Source organism: Ranitomeya variabilis, chromosome 6 (assembly GCF_051348905.1).
Source record: "Ranitomeya variabilis isolate aRanVar5 chromosome 6, aRanVar5.hap1, whole genome shotgun sequence".
Classification (NCBI taxonomy): domain Eukaryota; kingdom Metazoa; phylum Chordata; class Amphibia; order Anura; family Dendrobatidae; genus Ranitomeya; species Ranitomeya variabilis.
Window position 1 is genome coordinate 445,821,439 of NC_135237.1, and position 27,393 is coordinate 445,848,831.

At 43.1% G+C, this 27,393-nt stretch overlaps 1 protein-coding gene across 3 annotated transcripts in view; it reads left to right on the plus strand.

Annotated features, from left to right (window-relative positions):
• LOC143782706 (chloride channel protein D-like) overlaps window positions 1–27,393 on the plus strand; it is a 337,940-nt gene that overhangs the window by 277,155 nt on the left and 33,392 nt on the right. For all 3 annotated transcript variants that reach the window (XM_077270471.1, XM_077270472.1, XM_077270473.1), the window contains one exon: window positions 18,298–18,388. In XM_077270471.1, coding sequence (XP_077126586.1) covers window positions 18,298–18,388 — 91 coding nt within the window. The remainder of the gene's footprint in view (window positions 1–18,297; window positions 18,389–27,393) is intronic.

Sequence of the window (27,393 nt, forward strand, 5' to 3'; positions counted from 1 at the left end):
TCAGTCTATTTAGCTTTAGCGGGCCTCATTTGCTTAAACCTGTTTTTCATTACTACGTTTGTATTTTCCCCTTAACTCACCGTTATTATTTGTGGGGTCTGTCTAAACTTTGGGGTAATTTCTCTGAGGCAAGTGAGGCTTGGCTTTCTCTCTAGGGGTAGTTAGTTCCTCAGGCTGTGACGAGGCGTCTAGGTTTTTAGGTAACGCTCCACGGCTGCCTTTAGTGTGTATTGGATAGGTTCAGTGTTGCGGTCAGTATAGTTTCCACATCCCCAGAGCTCGTCCTAATATTCTCGTTTACCTATCAGGTCAGTTTGGTGATCCTACCACCGGATCATAACACCCCTCAGCCCTGCGGCAGTGGGGGCGCTCCATTAGGATTTTAGAACGTTTAAATATTTAGCCGCAGTTTTGAATTTTTTTAAGGAAATTTACAAAACTAATTTTTGTCATGACATATTCAGTTTTGAAATGACTTCGGGGGACTTATATATTGGAAACCTCCCCCAAAAAGTGATACCATTTTAATAACAGCGCCCCTCATCATATACAAAAGGTGGCTTATTAACCCTTCAGGTGCTTTTCAATTAATGCAAAGTAGCAAGACACGAATGCAAAATGTTACTTTTACCACATAAATATTGGTAACTTCTGAACAGCTAGCTATAGCCGGCAGACTCTAAGGTCATTATTTGACCATGAGTTGCCAGGACAACCATCAAGAGCATAAAATAATGCCAATGGGGTTAAAGAGGGAGCCCCACAGTCTGTTAACCATCTAGATGCCATATTTACTATTGACAGCAGCAACTAAGAAGCTAGACAGACATGGTCAGTGCCAATACTGATCGTGCTGACAGTTGCTGCATTTTCACCACTTGGCGGATGCTATTCTCTTATATCTCGTACTGGTGGTCACTAAGAGGATAAGGAGGTGTCCACTACTGGAAAAGCCCCTATTCGGCTAAGGGAGGTGAATAAAAGATACTTTCCTCCTTGACTGGCTCTGCTCCTTTGTAGTCAGTGTTGTGACCTAGCCGATATGCTTGGATGTTGATCATGTCAAGTGAGTGCTGCAGGCAATCAGTGGCTGACGATGTTGAACGCAGCAAGCCAGTGGATGACGCGGTACTGAGTAAGGAGGGGCTTATTTATCTATTTTATTCACCTTTCTCCCTTCCCCTCATATAAAGGTGCATAAAATTAGCAGGCAACACCTTTAAGCAGGGTTTTCGCTCACAAATTTCTGACCAATCATGCTGACCTTATAGATGATTATATTGGTCTGATACAAACTGAACCAATTCTCCTCTTCAACATGTGTTATGACTGTCTTAAGTAAAATATATGAAACCAGACGGCATGGCAAACCATGGCCACCATGTGGCTAATCACCTAACGGTTTTGTCCATGAATTATAGTTGGTGTCGTTTGCAGCTGCAACATCTGGTTTCAACCTAGTGAAGTTGTCTTTCAGATGCTTTTTACACACTTTGACCATTGTGATTGATATTCATCAGATCAGTTTTTTTGGCAGATGAGACAGATTTTAGGTCAACTGGACATTTACACATACACACGTGGTCAAAATTGTTGGTACACCTCGTTTAATGACAGAAAAACCCACAATGGTCACAGAAATAACTTGAATCTAACAAAAGTAATAATAAATAAATGAGCTCTGAAAATGAACAAATGAAAGTCAAACATTGCTTTTCAACCATGCTTCTACAGAATTAAAAAAAAAAAATTAAATAGGCCTGGACAGAAATGATGGTACCCCCTGAAAATAAAGTGACAAAAGGGCAATGTTAAATCAAGGTGTGTCCACTAACTAGCATCTCAAGTGTCTTTGATCTTGGAATCAGTGAGTAGGCTTGAATATAGGGCTACAGATACTCACTGTGCTGTTTCGTGACATGGTGGGTTTCACACTAAACATGGACCAGAGGAAGCGAAGAAAAGAGTTGTCTCAGGAGATTAGAAAGAAAATTATAGACAAACATGTTGAAGGTAAAAGTTATAAGACCATCTTCAAGCAGCTTGATGTTCCTGTGACTGCAGTTGCACATATTATTCAGAAATGTAAGATCCATGGGACTGTAGCCAACCTCCCTGAAAGTGGCCACAGGAGGAAAATTGATGACAAATCAAAGAGACGGATAATATGAATGATAACAAAAAAGCCCAGAAAAACCTCTAAACAGATTAAAGGTGAACTTCAAGTTCAAGGAACATCAGTGTCAGATCGCACCATCCGTCGTTGTATGAGCCAAAGTGGACTTCATGGGAGGCAACCAAGGAGGACACCATTGTTGAAAAAAAAAACATAAAAAAGCCAGACTGGAATTTGCCAAACTACATGTTGACAAGCCACAATGCTTCTGGGAGAATGTCCTATGGTCAGATGAGACAAAGGCACATCAGCTCTATGTTCACAGATGGAAAAATGAAGCATATCAAGAAAAGAACACTGTCCCTATTGTGAAACATGGAGGAGGCTCTGTTATACTCTGGGACTGCTTTGCTGCATCTGGCACAGGGTGCATGCAAACCATGTCCTATGAGGAACGGTTACAGGATTTGGGAATGTTTAGCTTACAAAAAAGAAGACTGAGAGGAGACTTAATAGCTGTCTACAAATATCTCAAGGGCTGTCACACTGTAGAAGGATCATCTTTATTCTCATTTGCACAAGGAAAGACTAGAAGCAATGGGATGAAACTGAATGGGAGGAGACACAGATTGGATATTAGAAAAAACTTTTTAACAGGGTGATCAATGAGTGGAACAGGCTGCCATGAGAGGTGGTGAGTTCTCCTTCCATAGAAGTCTTCAAACAGAGGCTGGACAGACATCTGTCTGGGATGATTTAATAAATCCTGCTTTGAGCAGGGGGTTGGACCAGATGACCCAGGAGGTCCCTTCCAACTCTACCATTCTATGATTCTATGTGTCTAGAATATGTGCAGGGTACAATGAAAACTCAAGACTATCAAGGGATTATAGAGAGAAATGTGCTGCCCAGTGTCAGAAAGTCTCAGTCGCAGGTCATTTGTCTTGCTACAGGATAATGACTCAAAACACAGCTAAAATCACCCAAGAATGGCTAAGAGGAAAAGAATGGAATATTCTGAATTGGCCTTCTATGAGCCCTGACCTAAATCATATTGAGCATCTTTGGAGAGAGCTGAAACATTCCATCTGGAAAATGAAACCTTCAAACACGAGACAACTGGAGCAGTTGGCTCTTGAGGAGTGGACCAAAATACCTGTTTAGAGGTGCAGAAGTCTCATTGACAGTTACAGGAATCGTTTGATTGCAGTGATTGCCTCAAAAGGTTGTGCAACAAAATATTAAGTTAAGGGTACAATCATTTCTATCCAGGCCTATTTCATGGGTTTCAAGTTATTTCTGTGACCGTTGTGGGTTTTTCTGTCATTAAACGAGGGGTACCAACAATTTTGACCATATGTGTACCAATTTAGCTTAACATTGGCCTTACAGAAATTGGTCAGATATCTGTATGTGTAAAGATAGGCACATAGCCAATGCTCATGGTAAAATAGTGCCTCTTAAAGTGAGAGCAGTCGCCAACCTACACTGCCCATTTTCCCAGATGTGTCTAAATAGTTGTTTGGGAGGTAATCTGATTAATGCAGGGGAGCACTGTGATGGCAACTGTTGTATTTGTACTGTTTTTTCGTTATAGGAAATATCTGTATTATTGCAGTAGATCCTCACATAGTCAATGTAATCAAGCTCTCAGATGGACTTCTCTAATCCTTAGGTTTATTTTGGCATTGTAGGACCATGTAGATATTGAGTGAGAGATGGAGCTATAATAGTAGCTAGTTTGCTGTATATTCCTTTATTTTCACACCTGCATACAGTCTGATCATGACGCTCATTACGAGGTTTTCTATTCAAGCAAAATCTTGATTTTAGCTATAAATATATATTTTCCATAGAAGTAGAAACATCCGACTTCCTCAATTAGTGTCTTAGGATAGAGCGAAATACATGTGCTAGTTAATTATTGTGTCACATGATAGATGGGCTTAGGAATAGTAATTATGTCATTATGTGCATTTTTGTGAATTTGGAACTACAGTGAACTTCTTTCCAAATCATCGCAGTAATGGAGCTCATGAGCGAAATGCCTTTCATCTTTACTAGACCAAAACAGAGGAAGCAAATGTCACTAGGGGGACCGTAATCCTAATCAATAACCCAGCATGAATATTTCACAATTAAGTGTCACTCATAGATTATATGCCGGCTCGTGTTGGGGTGAGCAGAGTTTTGATGATGTGAGAACATTACATACGATTGTCAACGTAACAAAAAAATCTGAAATTCCTTGACATTGACCCAAATGGAACAGATCCTTCTTACTCTGGTGCTGCGTGACATTCTTATATTTCTATCATAAATATTCAGTTTCCTTTTCATGTCTGCATATGCTTTTATGAGTAGCCAAAATGTGCTTGCGTTTCCTAAAACACTTTAGGTAATTCTCAGTGGAAGCCGCTTAGGGCACTGCACTTCATTACCAACCTGCAGAACTGCTGAAGCAAGGAACAGCCGTTTTAAACTATTTTCCAATAAGAAAAGTTACATCTTTATAATGTGCTCAGACATCATAGGAGAGAAGTTTGTGGGGGCACAGAATACAAACTTTCTCTGCTCCTTTTCTCCAGTCTTCCCATAAAAGGTGTCTTACCCCATAAAAGTCCCAAGTTTACGAGATGTTCTTGCATTTTCACTATATTACAGAGGGTTGAAGTATCTGTCACTCAAGCTATAAAGAGCTTTAAAACTGTGATACTCTGCGCTGAAAAATGAGGATAACGGTTTAGTGCGAAGGAAATGTCAATATTCATTAATGTGCACTGTGCACTAAATGGGAGTCGATTCATAAATGTCTGATTGGGAGATGTTAGTCTTAGATTTAATTTAATTTAGTCTCTGAACTTATCTCAAACTTGAGATTGAAAAATCTGGAAGTTTATATTTTAATAGGTATGTGAATGACTTCATACCTGTAACACAGTGTTCCCCAACTCCGGTCCTCAAGACCCACCAACAGGTCATGTTTTCAGGATTTACTTAGTATTGCACAGGTGATAATTGCATCACCTGGACAGGCAAGCATTCAATCACCTGTGCAATACTAAGGAAATCCTGAAAACATGACCTGTTGGTGGCTCTTGGGGACCGAAGTTGGGGAACACTGCTGTAACATATGCACCCCATAATGTACATTACAATGCTGAATTGTTGTGATGAATTGTCAAAAATTGATTAAAAAAGAAACCGGTGACAATAGTTTACTTCAATGCATATAAGACATTTTACATTTTCTAAGGAGCCAATTGAACATATCCAAATGCAAAAATCTTTTTGAAAAACATTTCAACCATATTCATCAACTGTGCATTGCAGTCAGGGACACAGATATAGGCTGGATTTCTATATTGCAGACTTTCACATATTGAGAAATCCTTCATGCAATTTATGGCTGGTGATTGAAGATTGCATGTTATTGAAGCCGATTTGTTTCCAAAATTTAGGTCATAGTATTATGTTGTATTGTTGTACATAAGACAATTGCACTCACTAAGGGAAGATGTTGGATGATATATTGTTTATCTAGTAGGTCTATGAATTGCAATGAGGGGAGCTGTGCATTGCGTTTGTAAGTTGTGCTCCGAGCAAAGTGACTTTGCTGGGATTGTGTAATGCCGGTGTCCCTGCATGGTTCGTCTCCCTCTTCCTGGCAGTGACACCGACATGCTTACTGCTATGGCCACTCGGTATCATCTCCTGCTCCTTACTCTCCACTTTGTAAAAGAGTAGAGCGCACTCCAGAAATGCCCCTGGCCTATAGCTTGGAGGTATTAGGTATTAATGCACCTTCCCCTGTAGGGAAGTGCATGAGCAACTTTAGTATCTAGTGTGTCTTGCCTGCAAACTTGTAGCAGAGTTTGCCAGTGATCCTGATCCTGTCTACCCTACTACTCTGAGTCTGTACTGGAGTGGTACCTGGTGGCTACCTGCAGTTGAAGCCTAACCTCATAGAGGCTCTAGTGAAGACCAGTTAGCCACTTAGTTATGCCCTTCCAGGGTAAGCCCGGTCTGTGGCGCAGACACACCCACCAGCATGACAGTACTGTTGCTGAGGTTAGGCTTGAGATGCAGGTAGCCGCCAGGTCCCACTCCAGGGAAGTCCCCCGGTACTGTAGCAGCTGACCCCAAGGGACAGGAATCCAGGCATGGACTCAGAGTAGCAGGCTGGACAGATTCAGGATCACTGGCAAATTCTAGTACAGGTTTGCAAGACGGCCTGGTACTCCGAGTCCGTACCTGCATTCCAGAGGGGCGTAACTAAGCGGCTACCTGGTCTTCACTAGAGCCTCTGATGGTGAGGTTAAGCTTGAGCTGCAGGTAGCCACCAGGTACCACTCCACAAGGGTAAACCAACTCTACAGGAGGAGCATAGTATGTGTGGCACCCTGGGAATCCGGTTGCCACATTGGTATTGTCTGCCTCTCGGGGAGGATGATGCCATGCCTGGAAGTGAGAAGGAGTCCCCTTGGCAGGTAATATTTGCATACAACACTTTTCTGACTCCTGGCCAGAAGGGGGACCTCTAAAACCAGTTTTAAGGTAGCTTCCCTATAAATTCTGGCTTGGAGGAGGAGTTAGAAGTCAGTCTGTGTGAGACAGTGAAGGGAGAAGAAGCAAAAGGAGATAGAAACTGGGGTCTGGAGCTGCAATTGGGCTCACCCCAGAGGAAAGCGCAAGAAACCGAACACCGGGGTCCGAGGTTGTGTGCGAACTGTATGCCCTACAGCAGAAACCGGAGGGTAGGAGATTGCAGGTCTACACCTGAAGGCACAGCAGCAGATTAGAGCCTGGAGTCACGAGATAGGGACACCTGTAAAAAGGTTCGAGCTGCCTGCCATGCGGGTAGTGTTCCACCTATGGGACAGATTGAGAGAGGGACTTGAGGAAAGCTAAAGCATCAAGAACCTAGAATTCAGCACAGAAAGGAAGGCTTCCAACCCCACCTGGCTACGGTGATTCCGAACCGCTTCCAGGCTGCCCGGATTCCAAAGATCACCTGTAATCTGTGTACCTGAACTTCACCCGTAAAAGGTAAAGACACTGCAACCCTGTGTCCTCCAATTCTTTCCTGCACCTTAACATCTGCAACCCCTCTTAGATTGTCCTGGTGGCCCTGGGGCCTCCGCTCCACCTGTGGGGAGTGAAACCATCTAAACTGCAACTCCATCAGCCCAAGTGGACCCCTTTAAGCAGCGTCGGCCACCCCTTTAAGCAGCGTTGGCCATCCCTGGCCGAGTACCACAGGTGGCGTCACGAATAGACTTTATTTCCCCACTACACCTTATCCCCTTTTATTGGATGCCTAGGACCATGGACTGGGTCCCCGCTGCCGTGACACCACCCCTTTAAGTACTGCCAGACCTGGCCTGAGTACCCCAAGGCCCTAGTGGGCGCTCCATATGTGCATAGATACAAGGCATGTAGCAGCAAAAGGTGAAAGCTGTCAGTGATAAATTTTGACTTAAGACTGACTCACTTCAAACAATATAGACATCTTTTTTGTGCATTTTTTTTACCTAAATGCATGAATTTTAGGAGAGGATCCAGATAACTTGCAAACTCTGGTACAGGTTCACGAGATGGGTACTGGAACACAGGATAGACTTGGATACAGGGACGGAAGACAGGTGCAGATATACAGGACAGACTCTGGTACAGGGCTGCAGGACGGGTACAGGGACTTAACAACGGACTAGTGGGCTAAGACACACTATATACTAAAGTTGCTCATGCACCTCCCTACATGGGAGGGTGCCTTAAATACCTAAGCAGTCTCAGCTATAGGCCGGGGGCATTTCATGAGTGTGTATGATTCCCTTTAAAGAAGTGGGGAGCGCGACCTAAGTCTGTTGCTAGTAGACCTGCGCGATGTGCGTGACCCCTGAAACATGGAAGCAATGGCAGAAGCCAGAGCGGGAGATGCCACCGAGTGGCCGTGATGGTGAGCATGTCAACATCCATGCTGGGAGGATTGAAAGGAACCATACAGGTACGCCGGCGTTACAGACTGTTTGCCTAGAAGAATTGTCTAAGAGTGTAAGAATTGTACATGAGACATTAGGACAACCTTTCAATCCAGTTTGCCGACTAGTTGCAGAATATTTATCACGTACAATTGTGTTACATGCTAAGGCAAGACTGTATTCACCACTACTAATGTTTCTAAAGGGTTAAACTATTTACTCAGGTATGTAGCTGCTTTACTCATATTGTGCAACTAATAAGCTGAATCTATTTCTTAGTGAACCCATTAGTGGTTATTAATGGAATAGTGAACCTATTAGTGGTTATTAATGGCATGTTAATTACATAACCTAAAATCTTTCATTAATTTAGCATACAGTATATAGGTTTACTTTCATTTTAATTGGGCAGTGAGATGGTGGCTACCAAACCGGTGGTTTGCATGATGCACATCTAGTAATGCTCATAGTAATGTTAGTCTATAGCATAGTATGTACATAGATACAAGGCATGTAGCAGCAAAAAGGTGAGAGCTGTCAGTGATAAATTTTGATTTAAGACTAAAAGGTCACTTCAAAGAATATAGACTTTTTTGTGTATTTTTTTAACCTAAATGCATGAATTTTAGGCTAAAAATTATTTTTCCCCATTGGGTTTTTTTTAGTGGTAACTAAGAATCTGTTAAACAGCACCAATATGTGCAAATTAAATAAAACATAATAACTGGAGACTTCCAGCAGTACAGTGATATGCAAGCCATTGGCAGCGAGTTACCACCAAAGTATGATTGATCCACCCCATATTTAATGGTTGGCAAGATGTTCTTGTCTGTGCCTTTTTTTCTCCACACATACCTTTGATCATTGTGGCCAATGAGTTCTATTTTAACCTCATTGGTCCACAGGACTTGTTTCCAAAATGCATCACGCTTATTTTGATGTTCTTTTGCATACTTCTGACGCTGAATTTTATGGTGAGGATGCAGGAAAGGTTTTCTTCTGATGACTCTTCCATGAAGGCCAAATTTGTGCAGGTGTCTCTGAACAGTAGAACTATGTACCACCATAACTCCAGAGTCTGCTAAATCTTTCTGAAGGTCTTTTGCAGTCAAGCGGGAGTTCCTCTCTAGCAATCCTAGGAGCATCTCTCACTGAAATTTTGTTTGGTCTTCCAGACCTTGTCTTAACCTTCACTGCTCCTGTTAACTTCCATTTCTTAATTACATTTCGGATTATAGCATAATCCTGTTTTGTGTGCCTCCACCATTTTCATTTTCAGAGTGCTAGGTAACTGCTTAGAAGAATCCATGGCTGTTGTTTTTTTATCACAAGGTTAGAGGAGGCTGTTTTTTTTTATAAAGCTGAGAAATTTTCATCACCTGGCCTTTCCTAACAATAATAGTGAACAAATCATAATCCTAACAGGCTAATTAAGGTCTGAAACCTTGAAAGTTATCAAAGTTATCTGAGCACACAATCTCCAAGGGTGCCCAAACATTTGCATCAGCCCATTTTCCTTTTTGGAATTCTTAAAATGTAAAAGATGAAAATATATATTTTTTCCCTAAAACTCAAAGGAAATGTGTCATCTTTAACTTTAGGCCTTTTAGAGATCATTTCATCTTCAACATGCTTAACTGTTCATAATAACAGTAATTTTTTACCAGTGGTGCCCAAACGTTTACATGCCACTGTATAAGTTTAAGTAGGGCATGGTACTGCCCTGTTGGCCACAACTGATTACAGCTGCTGAGCCTCTGGTAAGCACACACAACAATTTATATTAGCTTGATGGCACCACAAGTCCCAGCCACAACATTACCCTTGCCTGGACAACGCCTGCAATGTCCAGTGATACAGCCATAACATTTCATTCATCACCGGAGCTGCCCTCAGAATCAATAGGGTGGTACCTGTTGAAAAAAGCAGGTGTCACTGGAGAAGGTCTAGGCAGGGAAGTAGCATGCTCTTGTAGTCCACTCATACATATGAGTCTTTCTTTTTCTAAAAGTATACCTCCACTTTCAAAAGAAAAATTATTATAGTGCAGGACTTTCTCAAACATTCTATTAGAGATTTTTTTCTGCTGCCTATTATGCGGACCGTGAGACAGGGAGGCATAATGCTTGTCCCACTTAGCTACCGTCTTCAGTTTGGGAGCCAGCACTATAAGAAAACATTCGCACCCACCTTAGGCCTCATTCACACGTCAGTATTTGGTCAGTATTTTGCATCAGTGTTTGTGTGCCAAAGCCAGGAATGGAATGTACAGAGGAAAACGCCAATTGAAAGATTGACACCTGTTCTGTGTTTTGAAGACACTCCTGGTTTTGGCATACATATACTGATGAAATACTGATGGAGAAATACTGACGTGTGAATGAGGCCTTAAAGATAGTAGTCAAGCAGGAGAAGCAGATTGCTGCTCAGTTTAGGGCGGTCCGTGCTGTAGGTTATTAGTATTTGCAAAGAGACAAACAATCTGCACTGCTGCACCACCAAATCCCACCCCCTATTTTTGTTAACAAGCCAGACAAAACTCACAGATGGGGGGTGGAACCCTCAGCTGTCAGCTTCAGCAAGGCTGGTTAGCAAGAATGCACTGTCATTTTCCAATGGTCCAGAGGTCACTGCAGTTCAGGCTGTGAGGGAGCGCAGGCTCAGTGATGTCCCCGCTAGTCACTAAAGCTGTGCTCACAGCATCTCATTCACCAGTGGTTTTCAGCCAGGATGGTCGCATCTTAGCACAGTCTAGGTTGAAAACTGTATATCCCCCAGATATGGATTACGCGTGGGACCCAACGACGGACAGGTATGGTATATTGTTGCTTTTTTATTTTACTTTTATTGCAGGAGATCGAGGGCTTTGCAGGAATTAGCTGTGGTTGTAAGTATGGTTTAATTAAGAATAATAAAGGAGTCTGTGTGTTTCTTTCAATTAAAGGACTTTATTCTGGCTGTGTATTTAACATGCAAATATAAAATTAGTAATGGGGACATCTTATTGACGCCTCTCCATTACTAAGCTCAGGGCTTGATGTCACCTGACAGTGACATCAACCCCCCCCAACTATTACCCCACTTGCCACCGCTACAGGGCAAGTGGAAAAAACTAATCTAAGTGCCAGAATTGGCGCATCTTAAAGATGCACCTTTTCTGGGGTGGCTGAGAGATGATGTTTTTAGTTAGGGGGCCAGTATCCATGGCCACTTCCTAGGCTACTAATATCAGCCCGCATTTGTCTGCATAGCCTTTGCTGGTTATTAATTATATGGGGACCTCACATCATTTTTTTGGGGGGTCCCCATTTTAATAGCCAGTAAAGGCTAAGTATACAGTTGTGAGCTGATATTAATAGCCTGGGAAGCTACATGGGTATTACCCCCTTCCCAGGCTATAAACATCTGACCCCGGTCGTTGGCTATCCCTCTGCTGGTTTTGAAAATTGCGCGGGAGCCCACGCCATTTTTTCCCGAAAAATAATCTTTAATTAAATACATGTACAGTAAGCTGCACACACTGTACTAATTGTATTTGTCACTGACATCTAGATATCTACCTATTCTGTATGTACTTACTGTAGGCAATCCATCTCTTCTATCCTGTCGGCTCCTGCTGTGATTTTACACTACCACGGGTGTTGAATTACCAGCGTTTCTTTTATCTCTCTATGCAATATAAATACATATATATATATACAATATATATATATATATATATATATATATATATATATATGTCACTGACATATATGTATATATATGTGTGTGTTCCATGTGTATATATCTATTCTATCCATTCTATTCTAACCTGTCAGTGTGATTTTACTGTAGTGGCACTTAAATTGCCGGCTTTTCAAAGGAGGTACTGTTCTACAGGAAGTAGGTTTTTTTTCTCTCGGGGCACCCAACTTTATTAGCATGCAAAAAGAGACCCAGGTACGCCCCAAAAGCACATGAAAAAAGCACCAAAACCGCAACAAAAACGCACTAAAACATGCGTTTTTGCCGCACCTGCCAAGAAATCTGGTTTTGCTGCAGAAAAAAAGCTGCAAAAACGCCCAGTGTGAACATACCCTTATCGTTTTTATTCTGAAAGTGGAAATATGCTTTAACCCCTTTCTGACATCTGACGTACTATCCCGTCAAGGTGGGGTGGGCCCGTATGACCACCGACGGGATAGTACGTCATACGCGATCGGCCGCGCTCACGGGGGGAGCGCGGCCGATCGCGGCCGGGTGTCAGCTGCATATCGCAGCTGACATCCGGCACTATGTGCCAGGAATGGTCACGGACCGCCCCCGGCACATTAACCCCCGGCACACCGCGATCAAACATGATCGCGGTGTACCGGCGGTATAGGGAAGCATCGCGCAGGGAGGGGGCTCCCTGCGGGCTTCCCTGAGACCCCCGGAGCAACGCGATGTGATCACGTTGCTCCGATGGTCTCCTACCTCCCTCCTCGCCGCAGGTCCCGGATCCAAGATGGCCGCGGCATCCGGGTCCTGCAGGGAGGGAGGTGGCTTACCGAGTGCCTGCTCAGAGCAGGCGCTGGTAAGCCTGCAGCCCTGCACAGCAGATCGCAGATCTGACAGAGTGCTGTGCACACTGTCAGATCAACGATCTGTGATGTCCCCCCCTGGGACAAAGTAAAAAAGTTAAAAAAAAATTCTCCACGTGTGTAAAAAAAAAAAAATCCTAAATAAATAATAAAAAAAAAATATTTATTATTCCCATAAATACATTTCTTTAGCTAAATAAAAAAAAACAAAACAATAAAAGTACACATATTTAGTATCGCCATGTCTGTAACGACCCAACCTATAAAACTACCCCACTAGTTAATCCCTTCAGTAAACACCGTAAGAAAAAAAAAAAAAAAACGAGGCAAAAAACAACGCTTTATTATCATACCGCCAAACAAAAAGTGGAATAACACGCGATCAAAAAAACTGATATAAATAACCATGGTACCGCTGAAAACGTCATCTTGTCCCGCAAAAAAGGAGCCACCATACAGCATCATCAGCAAAAAAATAAAAAAGTTATAGTCCTGAGAATAAAGCGATACCAAAATAATTATTTTTTCTATAAAATAGTTTTTATCGTATAAAAGCGCCAAAATATAAAAAAATGATATAAATGAGATATCCCTGTAATCGTACTGACCCGACGAATAAAACTGCTTTATCAATTTTACCAAACGCGGAACGGTATAAACGCCTCCCCCAAAAGAAATTCATGAATAGCTGGTTTTTGATCACTCTGCCTCACAAAAATCGGAATAAAAAGCGATCAAAAAATGTCACGTGTCCGAAAATGTTACCAATAAAAACGTCAACTCGTCCCGCAAAAAACAAGATCTCACATGACTCTGTGGACTCAAATATGGAAAAATTATAGCTCTCAAAATGTGGTAATGCAAAAAATAATTTTTGCAATGAAAAGCGTCTTTCAGTGTGTGACGGCTGCCAATCATAAAAATCCGCTAAAAAACCCGCTATAAATGTAAATCAAGCCCCCCTTCATCACCCCCTTAGTTAGGGAAAAATAAAAAAATTAAAAAATGTATTTATTTCCATTTTCCCATTAGGGTTAGGGTTAGGGCTAGAGTTAGGACTAGAGTTAGGGTTAGGGTTAGGGTTAGGGTGAGGGCAAGGGTTAGGGCTAGGGTTAGGGCTAGGGTTAGGGCTAGGGTTGGGGCTAGGGTTAGGGCTAGGGTTAGGGCTAGGGTTGGGGCTAGGGTTGGGGCTAGGGTTAGGGCTAGGGTTAGGGTTAGGGCTATGGTTGGGGCTAGGGTTAGGGCTAGGGTTAGGGTTAGGGTTAGGGCTAGTGTTACGGCTAGTGTTAGGGCTAGTGATAGGGCTAGGGTTATTGCTAGGGTTAGGGCTAGGGTTAGGGCTAGGTTTGGGGCTAGGGTTGGGGCTACAGTTAGGGTTGGGGCTAAAGATAGGGTTAGGGTTTGGATTACATTTACGGTTGGGAATAGGGTTGGGTGTGTCTGGGTTAGAGGAGTGGTTAGGGTTACTGTTGGGATTAGGGTAAGGGGTGTGTTTGGATTAGGGTTTCAGTTATAATTGGGGGTTTCCACTGGTTAGGCACATCAGGGGCTCTCCAAACGGGACATGGTATCCGATCTGAATTCCAGCCAATTCTGCGTTGAAAAAGGAAAACAGTGCTCCTTCCCTTCAGAGCTCTCCCGTGTGCCCAAACAGGGGTTTACCCCAACATATGGGGTATCAGCGTACTCAGGACAAATTGGACATCATCTTTTGGGGTCCAATTTCTCCTGCTACCCTTGGGAAAATACAAAACTGGGGGCCAAAAAATAAGTTTTGTGGGAAAAAAAAGATTTTTTATTTTCACGGCTCTGCGTTGTAAACTGTAGTGAAACACTTTGGGGTTCAAAGTTCTCACAACACATCTAGATAAGTTCCTTGGGGGGTCTAGTTTCCAATATGGGGTCACTTGTGGGGAGTTTGTACTGTTTGGGTACATCAGGGGCTCTGCAAATGCAACGTGACGTCTGCAGACCAATCTATTTAAGTCTGCATTCCAAATGGCGCTCCTTCCCTTCCGAGCTCTGTCATGCGCCCAAACAGTGGTTCCTTACCACATATGGGGTATCAGCGTACTCAGGACAAATTGGACAACAACTTTTGGGATCCAATTTATCCTGATACACTTGTAAAAATACAAAACTAGGGGCTAAAAAATAATTTTTGTGAAAAAAAAAAGGAATTTTTATTTTCACGGCTCTGCGTTATAAACTGTAGTGAAACACTTGGGGGTTCAAAGTTCTCACAACACATCTAGATAAGTTCCTTGGGGGGTCTAGTTTCCAATATGGGGTCACTTGTGGGGGGTTTGTACTGTTTGGGTACATCAGGGGCTCTGCAAATGCAACGTGACGCCTGCAGACCAATCTATTTAAGTCTGCATTCCAAATGGCGCTCCTTCCCTTCCGAGCTCTGTCATGCGCCCAAACAGTGGTTCCTTACCACATATGGGGTATCAGCGTACTCAGGACAAATTGGACAACAACTTTTGGGATCCAATTTATCCTGATACACTTGTAAAAATACAAAACTAGGGGCTAAAAAATAATTTTTGTGAAAAAAAAAAGGAATTTTTATTTTCACGGCTCTGCGTTATAAACTGTAGTGAAACACTTGGGGGTTCAAAGTTCTCACAACACATCTAGATAAGTTCCTTGGGGGGTCTAGTTTCCAATATGGGGTCACTTGTGGGGGGTTTGTACTGTTTGGGTACATCAGGGGCTCTGCAAATGCAACGTGACGCCTGCAGACCAATCCATTTAAGTCTGCATTCCAAATGGTGCTCCTTCCCTTCCAAGCTCTGTCATGCGCCCAAACAGTGGTTTCCCCCCACATATGGGGTATCAGCGTACTCAGGACAAATTGGACAACAACTTTTGGGGTCCAATTTATCCTGATACCCTTGTGAAAATACAAAACTGGGGGCTAAAAAAATCATTTTTGTTAAAAAAAAAAGAATTTTTATTTTCACGGCTCTGCGTTATAAACTGTAGTGAAACACTTGGGGGTTCAAAGCTCTCAAAACACATCTAGATAAGTTCCTTAGGGGGTCTACTTTCCAAAATGGTGTCACTTGTGGGGTTTTTTACTGTTTAGGCACATCAAGGGCTCTCCAAACGCAACATGGCATCCCATCTTAATTCCAGTCAATTTTGCATTGAAAAGTAAAATAGCGCTCCTTCCCTTCCGAGCTCTGCTATGCGCCCAAACAGTGGTTTACCCCCACATATGGGGTATCGTCGTACTCAGGACAAATTGCACAACAACTTTTGTGGTCTAATTTCTTCTCTTACCCTTGGGGAAATAAAAAAATGGGGGTGAAAAGATCATTTTTGTGAAAAAATATGATTTTTTATTTTTACGGCTCTGCATTATAAACTTCTGTGAAGCACTTGTTGGGTCAAAGTGCTCAACACACATCTAGATAAGTTCCTTAAGGGGTCTACTTTCCAAAATGGTGTCACTTGTGGGGGTTTCAATGTTTAGGCACATCAGGGGCTCTCCAAACGCAACATGGCGTCCCATCTCAATTCCAGTCAATTTTGCATTGAAAAGTCAAGTGGCGCTCCTTCCCTTCCAAGCTCTGCCCTGCGCCCAAACAATGGTTTACACCCACATATGGGGTATCAGAGTACTCAGGACAAATTGCACAACAATTTTTGGGGTCCAATTTCTTCTCTTACCCTTGGGAAAATAAAAAATTGGGGGCGAAAAGATCATTTTTGTGAAAAAATATGATTTTTTATTTTTACGGCTCTGCATTATAAACTTCTGTGAAGCACTTGTTGGGTCAAAGTGCTCACCACACATCTAGATAAGTTCCTTAGGGGGTCTACTTTCCAAAATCGTGTCACTTGTGGGGGGTTTCAATGTTTAGGCACATCAGGGGCTCTCCAAATGCAACATGGCGTCCCATCTCAATTCCAGTCAATTTTGCATTGAAAAGTCAAATGGCGCTCCTTTCCTTCCGAGCTCTGCCATGCGCCCAAACAGTGGTTTACCCCCACATATGGGGTATCAGCGTACTCAGGACAAATTGTACAACAAATTTTGGGGTCTATTTTCTCCTGTTACCCTTGGTAAAATAAAACAAATTGGAGCTGAAATAAATTATGTGTGAAAAAAGTTAAATGTTCATTTTTATTTAAACATTCCAAAAATTCCTGTGAAACACCTGAAGGGTTAATAAACTTCTTGAAAGTGGTTTTGAGTACCTTGAGGGGTGCAGTTTTTAGAATGGTGTCACACTTGGGTATTTTCTATCATATAGACCCCTCAAAATGACTTCAAATGAGATGTGGTCCCTAAAAAAAAAATGGTGTTGTAAAAATGAGAAATTGCTGGTCAACTTTTAACCCTTATAACTCCGTCCCCAAAAAAAATTTTGGTTCCAAAATTGTGCTGATGTAAAGTAGACATGTGGGAAATGTTACTTATTAAGTATTTTGCGTGACATATGTCTGTGATTTAAGGGCATAAAAATTCAAAGTTGGAAAATTGCAAAATCTTCAAAATTTTCGCCAAATATTATTTTTTTTCACAAATAAACGCAAGTTATATCGAAGAAATTTTACCACTATCATGAAGTACAATACGTCATGAGAAAACCGTGTCAGAATCGCCAAGATCCGTTGAAGCGTTCCAGAGTTATAACCTCATAAAGGGACAGTGGTCAGAATTGTAAAAATTGGCCCGGTCATTAACGTGCAAACCACCCTTGGGGGTGAAGGGGTTAATAGATGGTAATAAAAAATGTATTTCTTCAGCTAACCCATTTATATTTGGAGACTGTTCTGAAAAATGTAATATTTTGTGAGAAGGCTTATATACATTTTAAATGCACCAGATTTTGTACTTTTGCATTTTTAGTTTTAAGCACAGTGTTTTGGCTTTCTTTGGGCAGGATATTGAAATAATTGCTTGATTTATTTTTCCCACTCGTTTACAATTGCCTTAATTTTAGTGGAATTACCATAACATACGTTATTCATCAGTTCTTTTCTGCCGGCTGATTCACTTGGGATTTTAGTAGTAAAGTAGAGCAATAAGTGTGCCCCCATTGAAAGCAGGTATGTTATCATTATGTTAATGTTCTACAGAACTCCCATGAACTGTTCAAAACACAAGTGAAAGATAGAGAGAAATGTGGGTGATTCTTTTCCTCCAAATGTTTGGGGTTTAGATAATAATTTAGTTATATCAAACTGTTTGCTTTTGCTGCACATTAGCTTGTTTTCTGAGCAATCATATGGATCATAATGTATGATATGAAAAATATGGTTTACGTTCCATAACAGATGTACATATATCGATGACATGCACTAATTAGCCAATAATTAATCTTCATAATTTACAATGATCATGATAAATGAATATACTTTTTATAGGATGCATGAAACAGGGATTTGTTGATAAAGGGTTAGATGTGCTTTGCTCTAATTAGTTCTCTGACATTTTGATGTTAACCAATGTTAGAAAAAATTACCTGTTATACTGTGTGGGTCTATTGAAAATAAACACTTTAAGAACTTGCTTACACTGAGAACAATAGTTAGCTCAACATTATGTGACTATTTAATTGTACTGTCAGAATAGTTTATGTAGTTTCATACATTTCTGTATCTTTTCCTCTTTTCACAGGTTGGAGCTGTACATGCTTCTCTCCAACAGTAAAGTATTCCAAACACCGGAGGATAATAATTTGTGCACAGCTGTACTCAAGTATCAGGAGGTGAATGAGGGAATTCTACCAAGTAAAGAAGCTTAGAAAGTATCTTACTGCTTGCTGACCTGTATTCCCGCTACTAAATGGCTATGATCTTGTAAGGCTACTTTCACACTAGCGTCGTACGACGCACGTCGCAATGCGACATGGCGACGTACCGACGCAAACTGTGATTAGAAAACACAACGGTGGCAGCGGATGCAGTGTTACAATGCATCCGCTGCCCCATTGTGATGTCCGGGGAGGCGGGGGCGGAGTTCCGGCCTCGCATGTGCGGTCGGAAATGGCAGACACGACGCACCAAAAAACGTTACATGTAACCTTTTTTGTGCCGATGGTCTGACGCAACACGACGCAACTGTCGCACGACGGTTGCGACGTGTGCCAATCCGTCACAATGCGTCGCTAATGCAAGTCTATGGAGAAAAAACGCATCCTGCAAGCAATTTTGCAGGATGCATTTTTTCTACAAAACGACGCATTGCGACGTGCAGTGCACGACGCTAGTGTGAAAATAGCCTAAGATGCAGGTGGATGATAAGCGACCATGACACTGAGGCAGGGTTATAGGTCAACACCGCTTTATTTAGTTGAGATCTGGAAAATTGCAGTAAACATAGGAAATAAGGAAAATAGCAAGTTAAAGTCTCTTAAACTGGATGGGTTCTGCAAAAGGGCAACAGGCCACAATGGCAATAATAAATCAGACTCTGAATACTTGCGGTCACAGTTGATGGACCCCTCTGGATCTTGCAACTATGGTCTCTGAGGGTGCGGTCTTCTTCTTCTGCTCTGCATCTTGCACATGTGCTTTTTACGTGGCAGGCCCTGGTACTGGATTCCTACTGTGCTGTACACAGACTCTTTCTGTGCCTGGTCACTCTGCCTGGCTGTTGTTTTCTAGGCGCAGTCACAGTCTGTCTCCAGCTCTCTGACACTGCTGGGGTGGCCTGCTGTCTCCACAAGTTGCTGTGATTCCTCTAGCTCCTTTGTTTTTCTCTCTCGGTTCCCCAGGACACACACTTTGACCTGTGCACCTTCCTTGCATGTTCTCCAGTAATCTCTAGATATTGCAGCATTGTAGCACCTTTACTATATGGTTCACCTTCTCACAATTTTTGGGTTGCCGTGCCAGCATCTTGTGTTTTCAAGCTGTGTCCTCAAATCTGGAAGGCAATCTGCCAAAGTTGGAACGTTGAGAGTGATGTATCTGGGAAAATTCCTCTGCACTTGGGATTGGTGGTCTCTACTTCCACTGTTGGAACAGCAACCTTCTCTCTTCTTCCCAATGGTTGAGCGCTTGCACCAGCCCAGTTTTTGTCTTCTGGTATCCTCTCTGGTGGAGGTCTGCTTACAAATGTAAAAGGCCATAGCATACTTCTGTGAACCATCCTCAGAGTTCCTGAAGCACCCTTGGGTTTGACCTCGACTACTGGTACTGCTGGATTAGGCTTCCTCACCACTTCATAGGGACTGAACTCCCATCTATGCTGTAACTTCCAGGTTCTTCAAGCTGTCTTGTTGCGCACAATTACACTGTCTCCTACTTGCAGTGCCAGCCTGCAGTTTTCTATTAACTGTTAGTGAGTGTGGACTGAGTCTCTGGGCCACTAAATTATACATTTCCAGTACTTTTCTGCGATGGCCCTCAATCCTGGTCTGTGGCATCCAATCTCCATCCTCTTCATTCTCCTGTAACATCATGTTGAGAACACATCTCCCATTTCTTCCAAACATCAATAGAAAGGGCGAGTAGCCAGTTGTGGAGTGTACTGTGTTGTTATGTACCCATACGAGTTCAGTAACGTATTCAGGCCATCTCTCTTTTTGTTCTCCTTCAAGAGTTCATAAAAGTTGCAATACAGTCCGATTCAGGCATTCACATGTGCTGTTACCCTAAGGATGGTAGGGAGTGGCCTGTTTCTTGTGGATTCCGTATAACCGGCAAAATTCTTCAATCGCCCTACCTTTGAAGCAAGTTCCTTGATCTGAATGTAGTTGAGTAGGACATCCATAAAAAAAGGATTAAGCTTTTTCCATATGGCTTGCGCCGCAGACTCTGCTGATTGATCTCTCATGGGCACTGCTGCAGCAAACTTAGTTGTTATGAACCGGTGACCTTGGAGCCGCATGAGACTTTCTCAGGAGAAGGTGGAACCTGTACTGACCACAAACCCTAAACTGACACCGCAACTAGAAGTAGCCGTGGGGTGTACCTAACACATCCTAGACACCTCGACACAGCTGGAGGACTAAATACCCCTATAGATGGAAATGGGAATTCTATCTTGCCTCAGAGCAGACCCCCAAAGGATAGGCAGCCCCCCACAAATATTGACTGTGAGTATTAGAGGAAAGACACATGCAGGCAGAAAACAGGATTTAGCAAAAGAGGCCACTCTAGCTAAATAGAAAAGGATAGGACAGAATACTAAGCGGTCAGTATTAAAACCCTAAAAATATCCACAGCAGATAATACAAAAATTCCACCATCTAACTAAAGACATGGAATGTATATCTGCATCTCCTAAGAATCCAACTTGACTGAAAAAATCCAAACACAGTCCAAGCTGGACAAGAAAAAACAATGAATAGCACTGAATTGTAAAGCACACATCATGTGTGCTGCAGAAACAAAAACCAGACACTTATCTTAGCTGATTTGGTAGCAGGGCAGGAGGAACCAGACAGAGATGCAAAACCTCCAAGAACAATGGACAACTTGCAATGACTAATGAATCCTGCACAAATAAATACCCCAGTCAGAGCTGCAATCAGCAGGGACACCTGCACAGGATTGCAACCAGGGACAACTGCATTACCACCAACAACCACCGGAGGGAACCCAAGAGCAGAATTCACAACAGTACCCCCCCTTGAGGAGGGGTCACCAAACCCTCACCAGAGCCCCCAGGCCGATCAGGACGAGCCAGGTGAAAGGCACGGACCAAATCAGCAGCATGGACATCAGAGGCAAAAACCCAAGAATTATCCTCCTGGCCATAACCCTTCCATTTGACAAGGTACTGAAGCCTCCGCCTCGAAAAGCGAGAATCCAAAATCTTCTCAACCACATACTCCAACTCCCCATCAACCAACAGAGGGGCCGCAGGATCAACAGAGGGAACAACGGGCACCACATATTTCCGCAATAAAGATCTATGGAAGACATTATGGATAGCAAAAGAGGCCGGAAGGGCCAATCGAAAAGACACCGGATTAATAATCTCAGAAATCCTATAAGAACCAGTAAACCGAGGCTTAAACTTAGGGGAAGAAACCTTCATAGGAACATGACGGGAAGACAACCAGACCAGATCCCTAACCCGAAGCCGGGAACCAACACACCGACGACGGTTAGCAAAACGTTGAGCCTCCTCCTGAGACAAAACCAAATTGTCCACCACATGAGCCCAAATCTGCTGCAACCTGTCAACCACAGAATCCACACCAGGACAGTCAGAAGGCTCAACCTGCCCCGAAGAAAAACGAGGATGAAAACCAAAATTACAAAAGAAGGGCGAAACCAAAGTAGCCGAACTAGCCCGATTATTAAGGGCAAACTCGGCCAATGGCAAAAAAGCCACCCAATCATCCTGATCAGCAGACACACAGCATCTCAAATAAGTTTCCAAAGTCTGATTAGTTCGCTCAGTCTGGCCATTTGAGGATGAAATGCGGAAGAAAAAGACAAATCAATGCCCAGCCTAGCACAAAAGGCCCGCCAAAACCTAGAAACAAACTGGGAACCTCTGTCGGACACAATATTCTCCGGAATACCATGCAAACGAACCACATGCTGAAAAAACAACGGAACCAAATCAGAAGAGGAAGGCAATTTAGGCAAAGGCACCAAATGAACCATCTTAGAGAACCGGTCACAAACAACCCAAATAACCGACATCCTCTGGGAAACCGGAAGATCAGAAATAAAATCCATAGAAATATGTGTCCAGGGCCTCTCAGGGACCGGCAAAGGCAAAAGCAACCCACTAGCACGGGAACAACAAGGCTTGGCCCGCGCACAAGTCCCACAGGACTGCACAAAAGAACGCACATCACGTGACAAAGAAGGCCACCAAAAGGACCTACCAACCAAATCTCTGGTACTAAAAATACCAGGATGGCCAGCCAACACAGAACAATGAACCTCAGAAATCACTCTACTAGTCCATCTATCAGGAAAAAACAGTTTCCCCACTGGACAGCGGTCAGGTTTGTCAGCCTGAAATTCCTGAAGAACCCGTCGTAAATCAGGGGAAATGGCAGAAAGGACCACCCCTTCTTTCAGAATGCCGACCGGTTCAAGGACCTCAGGAGAATCAGGCAAAATACTCCTAGAGAGGGCATCAGCCTTAATATTCTTAGAACCCGGAAGATACGAGACCACGAAATCAAAACGGGAAAAAAACAAGGACCATCGAGCCTGTCTAGGATTCAGCCGTCTGGCAGACTCGAGGTAAATCAGATTTTTATGATCGGTCAAGACCACAATACGGTGCTTAGCTCCCTCAAGCCAATGTCGCCACTCCTCAAACGCCCACTTCATAGCCAACAACTCCCGATTGCCGACATCATAATTGCGTTCAGCAGGCGAAAACTTACGGGAAAAGAATGCACACGGTTTCATCAAGGAACCAACAGGATCCCTCTGAGACAAAACGGCCCCTGCTCCAATCTCAGAAGCGTCAACCTCAACCTGAAACGGGAGAAACATCCGGTTGACGCAATACCGGGGCAGAAGTAAATCGGCGTTTAAGCTCCTGAAAGGCAGAGACAGCCGCAGAGGACCAATTTGTTACATCAGCGCCTTTCTTCGTCAAATCGGTCAAGGGTTTAACCACACTGGAGAAGTTAGCAATGAAACGGCGATAAAAATTAGCAAAGCCCAAAAATTTCTGAAGGCTCTTCATGGATGTGGGTTGAATCCAATCATGAATGGCCTGAACCTTAACCGGATCCATCTCTATAGATGAGGGAGAAAAAATGAAGCCCAAAAAAGAAACCTTCTGCACTCCAAAGAGACACTTAGACCCCTTCACAAACAAAGCATTATCACGAAGGATCTGAAATACCATCCTGACCTGTTCCACATGAGACTCCCAATCATCGGCAAAAATTAAAATGTCATCCAAATATACAATCATGAATTTATCAAGATAAGTCCGGAAGATATCGTGCATGAAGGACTGAAAAACAGATGGAGCATTAGAGAGCCCGAATGGCATCACAAGATATTCAAAATGGCCTTCGGGCGTATTAAACGCAGTTTTCCATTCATCACCCTGCTTAATATGAACAAGATTTTATGCCCCCCGAAGGTCAATCTTCGTAAACCAACTAGCCCCCTTAATCCTAGCAAACAAATCGGAAAGCAGAGGTAAAGGGTATTGAAACTTGACCGTGATCTTATTTAAGAGGCGATAATCAATACAGGGTCTCAAGGAGCCATCCTTCTTAGCAACAAAAAAAAAATCCCGCTCCCAACGGTGAAGAAGATGGCCGAATATGCCCTTTTTCCAAAGACTCCTTAACATAACTCCGCATGGCGGTATGTTCAGGCACAGACAGGTTGAAAAGTCGGCCCTTAGGAAACTTACAGCCTGGAATCAGTCAATCGCACAATCACAGTCCTTATGCGGGGGAAGGAAACTGGACTTGGGTTCATCGAATACATCCTGAAAATCAGACAAAAACTCTGGAATTTCAGAAGAGGAAGAAGAGGAGATTGACATCAAAGGAACGTCATTATGAACCCCCTGACAACCCCAACTAGTCACAGACATAGACTTCCAATCCAACACAGGATTATGTACCTGCAACCATGGAAAACCCAGCACGATAGCATCATGCAAATTATGCAACACCAGAAAACGACAATCTTCCTGATGGGCTGGCGCCATGCACATGGTCACCTGTGTCCAAAACTGGGGCTTATTTTTAGCCAAAGGTGTAGCATCAATGCCCCTTAAAGGAATAGGGTTCTGCAAAGACTGCAAGGGGAAACCACAACGCCTGGCAAACTCAAAGTCCATTAAGTTCAAGGCGGCGCCTGTTGTGAATTCCGCTCTTGGGCTCCCTCCGGTGGTTGTAAGTGGCACTTTTGTGAGTTCTGCTCTTGGGCTCCCTCCGGTGGATTTAAGTGGAACTGCTGCTCCTTGGATTTAGCAGTCAGCAGCTGCTTCCACTGATCGTTTATTCTGGCTCGGCTATTTATCCTGGATCTATCCTACAGCCAGTGCCAGTTGTCAATGGTTCCTGGTTGGATTCACATCTCTGCTTGGATTTCCCTGATATTCTGACCAGTTCAGCAAAGATAAGTCCTTGCTTTCTTCTTTTGCAGTCCACTTGTTGTGGACTTAATCTTTCTGCACTTTCTATGTTTTTCCTAGTCTAGCTTGTCACTATGGATTTATTCAGTTAAGCTGGAAGCTCTGGGAAGCAGATTTACCCTTCACACTTTTAGTCAGGTGTGGAGATTTTTGTAAACTCTGTGGTGGATTTTTCTAGTTTTTAATACTGACCGCACAGTATTCTGTCCTGTTCTATCTATCTAGCTAGACTGGCCTCCTTTGCTACACCCTGTTTTCATTCTGCATATGTCATTTCCCTCTCCACTCACAGTCAATATTTGTGGGGGGCTGTCCTATCCTTTGGGGATTTTCTCTGAGGCAAGATAGCTTTCCTGTTTCTATCTTTAGGGGCAGTTAGTCCTCCGGCTGTGACGAGATGTCTAGGGAGTGACAGGAACATCCCACGGCTACTTTTAGTGTTGTGTTAAGCTCAGGAACTGCGGTCAGTACAGGTACCACCTCCTCCAGAGCACATCCCATGTTGCTCCTAAACCACCAGCTCATAACAGGCGCCTGAATCCACAAACGCCATGACAGAAAATGATGACAATGAGCAGATCAAGGACACAGATAACAGAAATTTAGGTTGTACAATACTGATGGTAAATGAACTAGCGATCCTCTTTGTACGCTTAGGGCAGACTGAAATGACATGAGAAGCATCGCCACAATAAAAACACAACCTATTCTGACGTCTGAATCCTTGTTGTTCCGTTCTAGACAGAATCCTATCACACTGCATTGGCTCAGGCATCTGCTCTGAGGACAACGCCACAGCGCACACAGTTCTGTGCTCCCGCAAGTGCCGATCAATCTGAATGGCCAGAGACATAGAATCACTCAGACCGAAAGGCGTGGGAAACCCCACCATAACATCTTTAACGGATTCAGAAAGACCCTTTCTGAAAATTGCCGCCAAAGCATCATCATTCCATTTAGTCAAGACAGACCATTTTCTAAATTTCTGACAATACAATTCTGCCGCTTCTTGACCATGAGACAGGGCCAACAAGGTCTTCTCCGCTTGATCCACAGAATTTGGTTCATCATATAATAATCCTAAAGCCTGAAAAAAGGTGTCTACATTAAGCAAGGCCGGATTCCCAGATTCCAGGGAAAATGCCCAATCCTGAGGATCGCCACACAGCAGGGAGATGACAATTTTAACCTGCTGAATGGAATCACCAGAGAATCGAGGTCTCAGAGCAAAAAACTGTTTACAGTTGTTTTTAAAACTCAAAAATTTGGACCTATCACCAAAAAACAAATCAGGAGTAGGAATCTTCGGCTCTAAAACCGGAGTCTGAACAATATAATCAGAAATACCCTGTACCCTAGCAGCAAGCTGGTCTACATGAGAAGCTAATCCCTGAACATCCATGCTAGCACACGACTCCTCTGCCACCCAGAGAAAAAGAGGGAAGGAAAGACAAAGCAGGCTACAGAAAAAAAATTGGCTCAACACCTTTCTTCCCTTCTTCTGAGATGCATTTAACTCATTGATGGCCAGTTGTACTGTTATGAACCGGTGACCTTGGAGCCGCATGAGACTTTCTCAGGAGAAGGTGGAACCTGTACTGACCGCAAACCCTAAACTGACACCGCAACTAGAAGTAGCCGTGGGGTGTACCTAACACATCCTACACACCTCAACACAGCCGGAGGACTAAATACCCCTATAGATGGAAATGGGAATTCTATCTTGCCTCAGAGCAGACCCCCAAAGGATAGGCAGCCCCCCACAAATATTGACTGTGAGTATTAGAGGAAAGACACACGCAGGCAGAAAACAGGATTTAGCAAAAGAGGCCACTCTGGCTAAGTAGAAAAGGATAGGACAGAATACTAAGCGGTCAGTATTAAAACCCTTAATACCTTAATATCTTAGCTGATTTGGCAGCAGGGCAGGAGGAACCAGACAGAGATGCAAAACCTCCAAGAACAATGGACAACTGGCAATGACTAATGAATCCTGCACACCTAAATACCCCAGTCAGAGCTGCAATCAGCAGGGACACTTGCACAGGATTGCAACCCAGGGACAACTGCATTACCACCAACAACCACCGGAGGGAACCCAAGAGCAGAATTCACAACGCTTAGTGAAGTGATCCACCATGACCAGCAGGTACTTGAGGCCTTGTAAAGACTCTTCAACTATTTGATAATCCATTGACTCTATTTTCAACGGGTAGTTTGCACCATCCCCATTGAGACCTGTTGCTTCCCAGCTTTTTACAGATTACAGTTTTGAAAACATATGCAAACTTTCAAGTCTGTACTTTGTAGTAAAGGATAGTAGTAAAACCTCTATAGTCATGCAAATTTCTTTGACAAAAATATCCTTTCTTTCAGTACACCTATTCAGATACTTCTCTCACTTAACTCTTTGAGAGCATAATCTGTCAGGTGAGCCCTAACTCGGTTGGTAGTTTCACTTTCTTATACAGGACTGCTTCATGAAGGGGCAGCCGATCTCTCTGTTGAAGCAAATTTTTCTCAACTGAGCTCATTTGCTCTCTTTCTCTTTGACCAGGGTGGTACCCCTCAGAATCCATATTCTCATCTACTCTACTTGGGCATCATAACTCTGTTTGTTACACCATTCCTCAGTGGTGCACTCCACTCCTGAGTTAGTTGCTGGCTCTTCCAATTGAA